Genomic DNA, 13,325 nt, shown 5'->3' on the forward strand with positions numbered 1-13,325 from the left:
CATTTGTTTTTGTCAAATTACACTGAAACATTCACAGCTGATAAATGTGCTTACATCACGTTACACTTCTTACTTTGTCAAGTGCTGCCTTTTCCAACTGATCCTTTGCAACTGTTAGTTTCTGCTCCAGATCTGTTAGCTGTTGTGCCTGTGGGAATAAAGAAGAAAAAGCTGATGTAATCTACAACTTTTTTTTTTTTTTTAAATGAATTGGGTCAGAATTGCTTGCCAAAAGACGAGGCCTCGAGGGATAAAAATATATATATTTTCTTCCTTGAGAACACGTATTTTTATGTGGGAACAGGGCTTAAATCTGCAAACTTTGTGAACACAAGTTTACTCTTTAATTTCAATGTCAGAAGCAAGAGATATTCCACACTGTATTTATAATTGTTCCATAGTATCCTTTTGGAAAACGCAAAGTGTTCAAACAGGTTTCATTACTTTGTTCATTTATCTTATTTCTGTTTGTAATTTGACACAGAATTTTGTACTTTTAAACGTGGACCTGTTAACAGTAACATAACTAGGAATAAACACAGAAATTAGGAAGCACCCAAACATTCATGCATGTAGACCCCTTACGAGATGCTACTATCTGCTGGTAGACAAGGGGTTAACTCCAGATTTTTTTTCTCTATCTTCATTCCCTTGAGATATGAAAGGAAAATTCACAGGAATAGCTAGCTATGCAATACATAGGAAGAAAGCATTTGGGGAGATCTGTACTTGAATTCAGATGCAGGCAACCAGTCTGCACCCTGTGCAGAAGGCCTATTTGCTTTTTACCTTGCACAACATTATTTGCCTGCAGAGTCCTTTGGGAGGAGATCCAGCTTTTCACAAAGTATATGCAATATATTGAATGCAGACATCCATGAGGTGCTTTAAAAACTCAGTAAATAAATACGATGATTTTCTCTCCTCTTTCTTTCCCTGGGATCAAGACGCAGTTGAACAGGCTTCTCATTTCAGGGAAATTCTTTCTCTGCAGGTGCTTCCCACTTTGGGGCAGTAGGAGATCCCAGATTCCCACAGTTCTCTGCTCTGTCATTAACAGCACATTACTATGTAACCAGAAGGAAGATGGTACAGTTTTATTTTCCTGTTGCTTTCAGTTTTCTTTTACTATTGTTTTTGCAATAACAGCCTACTTCTTGTTTTCCTTGTTTATGAAGGGAACAGTAGACTAACTGGTATTAGACTAACTGGTTTTCTTCTCTCTGAAATTCTGACATTTTGTGCATGGAGAATAATTGGATACGTTGTTCATTTCTCTTTTAGGAAGAGTAACAGATTTCAACTTTGACCAAGTCTTTGCAAGCATGCTTTGCTTTACTGCCACCCCTCACCCACTAGGTTTTGGAGGTTTACCCCAGACAGATGCTGTTTTCTTGACAGACTTTTCAAGATCAGACATACTCTACTGACTGTAGCATAGCTTTATGTGTAGCCACATGACATAAATGCTGTTTTAGCATAAGCTCCGCGAAGCACATTTAACTTGGTTTACATGTTGGTGCAATGACTACTTGCAGCACATATTGTAGGTGATACGTATAGCTTCGACAGGCCTGCGGTTGTCAGCAGATACCTCAAGAGCAGCCACAGTTTCACTAGTCAAAAATATGTACGATTAGGCAATCTTGCTTCAAAGCAGAAGTCAACCTCTTGCTCAGATGCAGGGAAGTCTCTCGTGAACACATTCCATCATTTCCACTGCATCACATTTCCTCGAGCTGATACTAGTCACTGTCACATGCACACCGGAGATCAGACAACTGGTTCAGCTCATCAGCATGACAGAGCAGGCAATATAGAACGAATCCTTTGATTTCACTAGATTTTGCATAATTTAACTAGACTTTATGAGAGGAAAATGTGTATTAACATACAAGAATTTTCCTAAAGATCAGCAACATCAGCAGTTGTTACTAAAGATAGTACATAACACAGACAATAAGCACATTTCTATGTTTTAAAGACTGAAATTAAATTTGGTTCTGACAGGAACAGTTCTCATTAGATACTAGAATAGACCAAGTAATTTCTCACATCATTAACATTTTATTTATTGTTACTTATTAAAATACTCTACACTAGTTATACAAGTTAATACATATTCAAATATGAGTAACATTTGAAAAGGAGTATATATAATTTCAACTGTCATTAAAAATGAAATTATACAAAATAGTGTTTATATGGTAAGTGAGAGGCCACAATGGCATCTCTGATGGTGTGCATTGCTAAGGATTAAGACTACAAAGAGGATGATGGATTGCCACTTGTTGTGGGCCAGACAATTAGACTACTTTTCCATTCAGCACCATCTGTGTTGAAGTTTAAATCAGTGGAATACCAGATTTACAAATTTCAAGGTGTCTGGTTTTCTTAGATACGTAAATTACTTAGGCGACTGAAAATCTGGGTAGTTAATAGAAAGCAGGTAACTGTAGTTACAGGTGACAGCTGTTTCTTTCTTTTCAGAAGAATGTCTAATACTATATAATTCATTGTTCTCAATGAAACTGCAGTCATATTAAAATCAACTTGGAAGAAAAGAATTTAATTTCTTTAATTGGTACCTGTCATTAAAAAGAATTAATTAATCTAACACATAGTGATAACACAACTCATATCTAGTAAAACATTTTCCGTTTACAGTGAAGAGGTATTCTTCCAAAGGACAGGCTAATATTTATTAGTAAAGTTTGTCTATGTGCATCATTTATGATGCACATATCCTCATTTATCCTCATTCTCATTTTTGGTAATATCATAATAATTTGATGGGCAAACTTTATCTGTATCTTTCATGTATATTGATTTTATTTCACAGATTACTGAGCCAATATTGATAACCTGGCTCAATATTGAGTCAGATATTGATAACCATTCAACTGACGTTAAGTAACAATAAAATCCTGGAAAAAAGCATTAAAAATGTTTCTTTTTTCTTTTTTTTTATTTTCTTTTTTATTTTTTTTAATGAACTACTCACTTAGAAATACTGATGTTTATTTACATGATACTCCACGAATGGCAGAATGATTTTTTTTTTTTTCTTTTTTCTGAAAATTTTATCTATTAAGCCTGGATTCTTATCACAATAGCTTCACTGCTATTTCAATTAAAAAGATTTATAAGGACCCTAATTCAATTAATGTGCCTTAGAGACTGAATGTAGAACAAATACAAAATACCAGTAGAACTACACAAGGCAAGTTTTGACAGGGAGGAAAAGACCCTTGCAAAGCATGGTCTGGGTAAACAAAAATGTTGTTTCCCTTTGGCATTTTTGCAGGATCAGGTCTTACAGACCAAACTGAGATAAATCAATTTTTCATCCTCTGAAAGAACGCACTGAGCAATTTTTGTCCATAAAGTATACTCTTCCAGATCAAATCCACATACAAATATACCTACCCTTACTCACTGTGAATTACACAACACACAATGTCCATATTTAAATTTTTCCAAGCATAAGTACAAAAATAAAAATAAAAAAAAGGGAGACATGGCTATTAAAAATACTGAACACCCATCAGAACAGCCTAAAAACATTTTTAAAGGCTTTTAGCCTTTTTTTTTCCCAGAAATTTTATGCGACATGTTCAAATTCATTCAATATTGAATAAAATGTAAATGGTGATGGCTTATTTTTTTTTTTTTTAGTTATTTTTGATTTTAACTTTTAACTGCTTAAAATAACCATAACTATTTCTAGTCTCTTTATGAGTTTTCTTCAGGGGATGATTAAAATGTGTTTTAATTTGGCTGTTTATTATAAAAATTTTTAACCTTATTTTTTTACACATACCAAGAATTGTTGGTTATTGAAGATAAAGTTATCACAGATACTGCTTAATGAAAAAACATGATTGACTAAGTGATGTTTTATCACGTGTTAAATTTTGAACTTTTTTTTTTTAAATAGTCCTTAAACAAATACTTTGAAAAATGATAAAATATTTAGTGTATAACTTTTTATTTCACAATTCATTATATTGCCTAACTGGGACAACTTTTTAATTGGAAACCATTTAACTGAAAACTGGGACAACTGCTTAACTTGAATAAATTACCCAGTAAATAGAAATTTTCTGTGCTTATTCTGTAAGCATTATTTGTATCTTAGAAAAACACAGACTCATGCTTCTGAATTCTACTGTTCACAGAGGATGTTAAATGTAACTGAGAATAAAACTTTTTGGCAGCTATTCCCATTAATCAGATGTGCACCTATAGCCAGATGTTCAGAAACATCTGAGTTGCACTTAAAGCACTTCTAACAGCAATAAAAGTCAGTTAAAAGCATCATTTCTGTAAAATCTCAGATTGTAAGTTTTCTTGATTCTTGTTGCTGCCACCATGTTTTTCTCTCTTATTTGTGACTACACTGGGTATACACTAAGAAGGAAATAAGACCTTTGTGGGTTTTATAGTGGAAGTTTCACTTCAGGCTCCCTGGCCTGCATACTTTTCCTTCACATAAAAAACATTTACATTGAAAGCAAGATGGCATTTTACTGGGGTTTTACAAAAGTACTCAAGCTCTAAACTAAATAGCTGTTTACCCTTGGAAACACACTCAGACAATACACAGGAAGCCACAGCACTAACATTTGTGCCTGGTCTTCCTTTAGCTCAGGCCAGAGCACCTTATGGTTTAGCATTAAATGTTATTGCCCATTGCTAACCAATCAACATGAATAAAACAACCTGCTGCTCTTTCTTTTTCCTGTCAACCTTCTTTAAACAATTATATTATTAATTCAGGTGGTAAGGACACCCACTTCGAGGGACTAAGCATTTTAAAACGCATTTTAGGCATACCTGTATGTTCTAGACCTTTGTCAGTAGTGTGTTGTGAATATTTACTTCTTTTTTCTTGAGAGAGGTTCAAGTCTTGCCAGAAACTTCAGCTGTTTGGGTTTGAGGCTTCCTTCTAAGATCTGACCTTTCCAGTCAAGAGTACAGTTCAGCCAGGAAAATACGAAACAAAACAGAACTAATATTTCTGGCAATGTCACTTAACTTAGAAGTGCTTTTCATGAGATAGCTATCTCAAAGCTTGCATTTTCTAAAATATCACTTCATGTTCAGCTGACAAATAAAGGAAAGCCCAAACCATCCAACATATACAGACATCATTAACACCAGCATATTCATAAATAATTAGAGTGGTTCCAAATCAGTTAACAAATAGTAATACCTTTTTCAAAAACCCTACCCAAATGAAGATTAAATTTATTGCATTCATTTTGAGAATTTTATACTGCAGATCATTGTATACGTGGCTGTTTGCCGTCAGCAACAACCCAGAAAACAGGATCAAGCAGAGGGAGACTAAGTGACGTGCTCCAGTTATTTTGAGAATTTTTATGTATCTGATTTTGAATGCCTCAGCATTTGTTCCACATTGGCTCTGCTAGGAAGTACACCTCATGTGGGACATGCCCAGAGCCAGGCCATCTAACAGCCATCGCCCCACAGAGTGGTTTGGTGAGGAGCCCCAGGGCTGGGAGGGTGGCTGGATCTGGAGACCCACACGTGCCAGGTGCCAACAGGGACGTGGTGCTCAGGACACCACCTTGGCTGTTCCTCCAGCCTCTCCGCTACCAGGGAAGGCCAACATGCCCCATGGCTTGTGCCCTGAGCCAGATGTGAAGCTTGCAGTGAGTGCTGGAGGGTGAAGGGGACTTCTCCGTTGTGTGGGCACTGCTGTAGGTGCCTGGTTTTCCTGTTCACAATTTGTTGTGCCTCTGCCAGACCATTTCCTCCCTTGCTGCATGGAGGCTGACAGCTTGTCTTGTCCCAGTATTCTCAGCATAACAAGTCTTCAGTTCTAATATTTCACAAAAACACATTTTTTCCTCAGGAATTTATACAGCATCTACCACTGCAGAAGTTTAAAAAGGGAAGAAAAATGATGGTGTAAGTCTGACCTTGGCATTATTCATCCAGAAGCCTGCCCCTTTTTGACATATAGAACACCTGGATCCACATTCATGGCTTTCATGGGAAATGTTCCCTCTTTTTCCTGATACGTGTGTTTGAGGCTTTAAGTCATCTTTCAGCTTGGTATATTTCTTTCCCTCAGCCCTATTTTCTCTCTGACCTTTGGGCAGTTTGAACTTTTTCAATATTTTACGTGACAACATTTAAAAAATTTTCACGTTTACTAGGCACACTCAAAATCATTATCAGAATTAAGCTATTTAGAACATGTCAGTCAAAGTCCCAATCCATTTCAATTTGATATCGATAGCAGAACTCTGCTCACTTTGGTGGGAGCTGGACCAAGTCTGCAAATTGATTGAATAGCTGAATGCTGCCAGTTAAGTGTAAAGCTGCTGCTGCTAGTTTTAAGTAACTTTAGCTCATGCTGGCTATTGAATAGTCTTGTATCTCATAGTAACTCAGACTAGCTATTTAAGACTGCATTAACTTGTAATGCAAATCCATTTTGTTAAGGCTACATCTTCACGGCCATACAGAAACTTTTTAAATTTGATTTTTCAGTTCATTAAAAAATACAACAAATTTTAATGCTCAAAGCTATGCCACAAAAAAAAAAATCGCTAACAATAAACTAATAGACTTGACTTACTAATCACTGCAACAGTATTTCACATTTCGTAAACCTGTTCTCCGAAATTGCACAAGGCTATTAATAAAATGACAGTAGAGAGAGATTTTGTTCAATAAAGGCAACGACAAATTATGTTACAAATACATAAACCAACTTCCTTACACAGAAATACACATGGTGACATCCCTGTACTTTCCTGTATCCCACATCTCATATTATTTTTTTTCCATTTTCTTCAAATAGCATTGTAAGTATTTTTCCACAGCCAATTCAGCTTGCATTTTTAGTCTCCTACTGTGCAGCTAACATTAGCACATTATTAATGACCGTAACATTATTGAACCAATATACAAAAAAATAAGATATGGTATTTGAAATAGAAACAATGCAACAGCAAAGTAATGTTAATTTAAACTGTGAAATAGCCCCTAAGCAAAAAAAAAAAAAGTGTCTAGATAAGACTTTCTACATACATTTTTCTAAGTTTTGTGAGTAAATTATACCACCATTTAGGGAAATAAAAAACAACCAACCAACCAAAAAACGAACAAACAAACAAAACACAAGTACTCAGTGTTTTTTGACCTCCTTCAAAAGAAATACAATTAAAACAAGACGAAAAATATATTGCGCTTCATGAAAGCAGGTATTCACTCACCTTACAGTAGCAGAAGATGACAAAACTATCCCCGTGCTAGGTCTACTATCTCTACAAGAGAGTTATCTGAAAAGTAATCAAGCCACCACTTGCCACCTTTTATCTCAGCTACAGATATGTATGCAATAGGGCTAATGTATGTCACAAAAATCAACTTAGCCAATCTAAATTTCCTATCTCAAGGTGCTAAACTACTGAGAAAAACAAATAATAACCTGTCTTGAAGTGTTTTCCTACACCCAATAAGTAGCCAGATCCAATCACAAATAGTGGATAAGCTGAAAAGCAGAATTTTATTTCCAGTATTGGGTAGCATCCAACTATACATCTAGAAGTGTACAAAAGCTCTGACTTCATGAAAAAAATCCGTATATGAATAATTAACAGAAGCATTATAATAAAATCATCATAAGCCTCATCACTTGAAAGAAAAAACATCTAGCAGCTTTGAAGACTGAACTGCTGCCTGCAACAAGAGCTACAGGGATCCTAAACCATGGGGACTAAGTACAGCACTTAGCGCAATTTGTATTGCAAATGCTTCAAAAGGAGAACGTTCATCAATCTTACTATCTGGCTCTACGTAAACCAATGTATACAAATGGAACTAGAGCATGAAATGCAAAGCACTCCATAAGTTCTGAGCTTGCAGAGATCCTGATCTGCTTGTATAAGTATAACTGCCAAATTGCTGGATCCATTACTCACAAATCTTTAGCAATATTAGCTTAAAGACAATTGTTTCAGAGCTCAAGATGAAGAGCAACATTCTGCAACACTTGTAGTCACAATGCTTTCTTCTACAAAGACCTTCACTGCAAGAGAACAAACCATAGTTTGAAATAATTACTCAAAATACTACGACGTGGATCAGCTCTCAAGGTCTGGGGCAGATTCCACAGGATAGCTTTTACACACTGTAGTTTAAACCTTTGTCTTCCAAATTCTTTTCAATTCCGTTCTGCGTGCTAATTTTTTCTTCATTTTCAGCCAAATTTAAATCTTACGGTACACAGTACCCGGTAAGTCACATTTATTTTTAGTTTTAGTCCTAACATTTTTAGACAAATTAATTTAGACAAAGCATTTTTTTTTTAATACCACTCTGAGTAATTAAGACTTTTCACTTTGCCGTCTTCTATTAGTTAAGTTTGTGCATCATCACTTCTATTGCTGTATGATGTGGGTATTAGGCTCTAGGACCCTAGCTCCTCACTGGCTCAGCCAAGAGTAGATGAAGTACCTGAAGACTGGAAAAGAAGAAACAATACCCATGTTCGGAAGAGAAAAGAAGAAGAGATTATAACTTACAGATGGCAATACTACAGCAATCATTTTCGGTAAAATACTGAAAAGAATAATCAAACTAACTTTCTAGGGGACAAAGTTTTATCTGTTATATATAATTCATGAACTGAACCATGAATTAAACTTACACTCATCAAATATTCTGGTGACATCAAACCAGAACTCTACATGTCATAGGAGACGGGTTTTTTCTAAAGTTATCTTGACAAACTGGAGAAAATAAGATGACATTCCCTAAAGACAAGTGTAAAAGTGTAAAATACAGACAGGAATAATCATTGAAGCAAACAGAATATAAGACAGTAGGGATGAATGACTCAAGATGATATCACCACTGAATGTGTGATATATTTGTAGAAGAAGCAAAGAACACTGTGGGTACAGACTACAAAAAAAAGCATTTACTCAGTATAGATGAAATGTCCAGCTGGACTCTTGTGTCTACTTGCAAATGTCACTGTAAATGGACACAGACCAAGAGAAACAAGCTCAGATCAGAATAACATCAGGCATTAATGGTGTGCAAACAGTTACTGGGAAGAAGAACCGAGGAAAAAAATCTACATGTATTAATTTTAAAAGCAAAATTTCTGTGAGAGATGCAAGATAACTGCAAAATATGCAAAATATTGATGTAAAGGGAAGGGAGGGGGGATCTACTTGTCAAGTCTATGTGAGATGGCATGGTAACTAGTTCTTTTCAATTTCACTAAAGCAGATTCAAGACAACTGTAAGAAAATTCCTATTTTTTAAGGCTAAGAGAGCAAAGCTGCAAAAATACACAGTTTGAACTGCTGCAGGCTTCTTAAAAGGAATTGGATAAAAATTGTGAAAGAATAACATGCTCATAATCAAACTTTCTCTGTAGTATGAAAAGAAGCAACATCCTTTGTATTTTCCATACCCTCCTAAGAATAAAACTGTTAACATAATTGAACAAGTGCTGATGGAATTGCCACATATAAGATTTTCTTCATTTATCTCAGTAACGATGAAGTAGACTTGCTTATTTATGTATTTAAGAGGAAAAATCCACAAGAATATTTCCAGACTTTTCGTTCTATTTTTGTTCTACCACCTATCAGACTCTAAGTGTATTGTTGGTGCTTTTGAAAGGAGATACAGTATGCTACCTTCTCATTTAGCATGTCATTTCTGACGAAGTCCAGGGAAACCTATCCAAAAGCATTTTCATATCTGAAGTCATATCTGTAACAAGACGTAATTTCTTCTTCCAGATTCTACTTGGTTGTTTTGCTATGTGATGATGTCAGTCTGTAGCTTATACAACATATCCCTAATAATGTCACGAGTTTAAAAATCTCTTTGAGAAAACAAACAAAACAAAACAAAAAAAAAACCCTCTAATTATTTTGTATTATGCTATGTTTATAACAGCTATTTTATAATAGTTTTTGTTTTTGTTTTGTTTTTCCTAAGCAGCACTGTTAAATTTCCCCAGGGAAGTCACAGAATATTCAGATGCTGAGGAAACAAGTCAGATGAACAAGCACACTGCAGGCTAGAGATTCTGTCTGAAAGTGAAAAGAGCTGCAGCATTCTCTCAGAAAAGTTGATGTGTCAGGCCCATATGAAATTGTCCTCAGTCTATCACCTTCTTTTATCACCTTCATTTAGTATTATAGGGCAACGTGAAAGCACCAACAAGACAAGAGCATTGTTTTTGTGCTAAATAAATCAATGTATATATGAAGTTGAAGGAAAACCATGATGCTTTTTTTTTCTCCAAAAAAGCATTTTTCAGGGGAAAAAATGAATTTTATGATACTTTCAATATAGCAAAGAAACTTTTAAAATGTATGAATAGTCTCATTTTTCAAACACGCAAAGCCAACTGAATTTTCTAGTTGATAATATTAACAAAAGCAGATGCAATTCATGGGCAAAGTACAGGTTAGATAAGTCTTTTAAACACAACCTTTGCCCCTTCCATAGAAAGTCTGTTTGGGTGTTTCCTAGACAATGATACTTTCTTCAAATAAGTCATTGAAAGAAAAACATTATATTTAAACTACCATTTCTCATACAGGACTCTGCTGGCAATTATGAAACAAGACCGAGTTTGAGAAGATAAGATTGTACTGTTTAGTCTTTTAGAGGTATTGAGCACTCAAGTACCTGACACGCTATTTAGAAGCAAAAGAGAAAACTGAAGGTAAGTGATCATCTTGCTTTTAACACATGACGTCGCAGTTCATGCAAATGTATGGGTTCAAGGCTACCACCACAGAAACAAGCTAGATCACTGTGAGGAGCAGCAGAGGCTATCAACAACTGGGAGTAAGATTCTCCTCTTGTTTCTTTCATTCCTTCCTCTTCCCGTCCTGTTCCTCTCTCCTGGTCACCTCCACTAACTTCCCCATCTTTCCCTGTTTGAGCACCTCATTCTTTGCTGCTGCCAGATGCCCCTCATAACCTACCCCCTGCATTTGTTTTCCTGGACATCCTCCAGTTTCACAGCTGGTTCTTTACCGCTGTCACTTGGGCACCTCTAAAATTGCAAAGAGTTCTAAGGACCCCCCAGAGCCACAGGCAAACAGTCAGCTCGTAAGGTGCATATTTATGATGCATATTTGGCAGCTACACTTCAGTAGTGGGCCACGTACATGTACCCAACTGAAGCAAAGGCAATTTGCTCCTCAGTAGACAGTGCATAATTATACATTACCTTGTTCATGGTAAGACCAGATATGGGGTACTTATTAGCAGTTACGTAATTTATTATACGGCAGATGCTATTTACTTACTTATTTAGATTATACTATGGAACAAAGATGTTGTACATCAATAGGGTAGACTTATTTAGCTGTTGCTCACATTTAATTTTATTTTCTAGGACTGTATCTGTACTTTTACTTTAGCATTAATTAAAATTATTAGTGATCAAAGGAATTGAACTATATATGTTCACAGTATCGTTGGATAACAATGATTGACATGCACCTACTAAAGTAATTGATGATGAGCTTCTTAGGGCATAATATTTAGATTGTCATCCTAAATATATGGCGAACAATGTATTTTGCCTCAAAATTTAAATGACAAAAAAAAAAAAAAGGTCAGTGGAATTCATATTTCTGCAACTCAAACAGAATCCTTAGGAATTCATCACAAAACAGTAAATAAACATATGTACATATGTTCAAGCCACAACAACCATTTGCACCTTGTACATTTAAAAGAACAAAGGTTTCAAATACGCAAGAGACTTGTGTAAGGTGATAGTCAAAGTAAATGCTGGCTATATTTTTCTTCATCTCGTATTCATATCAGGCACACACGTGCTTGTGTTTCAAGAATACCAAAACATACTTTCAATTCTTCTCTATTTTATTGAAACATGAGGTTTCTAGGACAATGTAGCCAAATGATGTGAAGACAGGGAATGGTGGAGGAGTACATTTGGAAAAAAGTTGTTATGAATGCCTGAAACAAACATCAATTTTAATTTAGCAAAGCATTAAACTTAAGTATACTGTAATGAATCAGCATTTTACATTAACTATTAAACTATTAATAATTAGATTAACTATTAAGCTGTTAATAATTAAACTATTTTAATTAAGAGTGGACTCATTCAGGACTAGCCGGTACCTACTTACAAAGGGAGCTATAAAATCAAAACTCTTGGCTGAAAATTTAGTATTAATCATTCCTTATTTTCCTTGCTCAGACATGTAACAAATTTCCAATTCTGTCAGATCTTTAAGGTTATTGCACTGCATGTTTTAGGGGACTGAACACTGCCAGAGAAAGAAACTCAAATTCTAATGTCAATAGAGATGACAACTACATAGCCTTGAAAACATCACTTAACTTTAGTGACTCCCCTTGCTTATCTGTCACATGACACGTTATCATACAGATAGATAGGTAGGAAGATATAGAAATACATACATCCATGCAACATAACAAAGATTATAAAACACTTTGAAAGCACGAGAGTAAATACATGCCAAAAATTAAGAACTCATGTTTAATTTACTACCACGTGTTAAGTTCTGGTCACTTATTCCCCAAACCTCTAATCAGTAGCTTCATTGACAATAAGAGTTACTGGTTTAAAGTTTAAAAAGTTATAAAACAGTTAGCGATTTAAAGCTCATTAAGAACCGGTTTCTCAATGTTGATTATGAAAAACAAAACCAAAAAATCACAACCAAAAAACCCTTCTTCATTATTAATTCCACCAGAGAAAGCAATAGTTTAATGGGCATGGACTGCAGTGCTCCCTCAGGCCCTGTAGAAATCTTACAGACTCAAGTCTACATCCTTCCAGCGAACAGCTATGAGAAGCTTGCAACGATCAGATCTATACAGGAAATGCAATTCCCTAAAGCCCTCAGTAAGGCAGACAGAAAATATAAGGTTGAATGGTGTGGGAACGCAGTGGGAAGTCCTATAATATGACAGTAACTATCATCCAGGAGATCATCTCACACACACTGGTTATGCTCTATGCTGGCAGAAGACTACTCATGCACCATTTTGATCCTTTATCAAAAAGAATCAGAGCTTCACAAAACAGCTTCAACAGCAATGATAGCCTGGAATCTGTCTAGTTGTTGGTATCAAAGCAAGTAGAAATAAAATGAGAAAATATCTAGTCTTGTCCAAATCTAGTAGCCAAATCAGATCAGACATGTACTGAAAAGGCTTTCCACCCTGTACCAAACAGCTTCTACGCTATTCAATGTCTTCAGACCCGAAATACATAGAGATCAGCACATTGAACCTAC

General features: G+C 35.5%; 1 protein-coding gene across 2 annotated transcripts in view; it reads right to left on the reverse strand.

Moving 5' to 3' along the window:
* The window catches only part of LUZP2 (leucine zipper protein 2), a 252,885-nt gene that overhangs the window by 47,629 nt on the left and 191,931 nt on the right, over positions 1-13,325 (reverse strand). For both annotated transcript variants that reach the window (XM_013177762.3, XM_048050882.2), the window contains one exon: positions 74-148. In XM_013177762.3, coding sequence (XP_013033216.2) covers positions 74-148 — 75 coding nt within the window. The remainder of the gene's footprint in view (positions 1-73; positions 149-13,325) is intronic.

Source organism: Anser cygnoides, chromosome 5 (genome assembly GCF_040182565.1).
Source record: "Anser cygnoides isolate HZ-2024a breed goose chromosome 5, Taihu_goose_T2T_genome, whole genome shotgun sequence".
Lineage (NCBI taxonomy): Eukaryota > Metazoa > Chordata > Aves > Anseriformes > Anatidae > Anser > Anser cygnoides.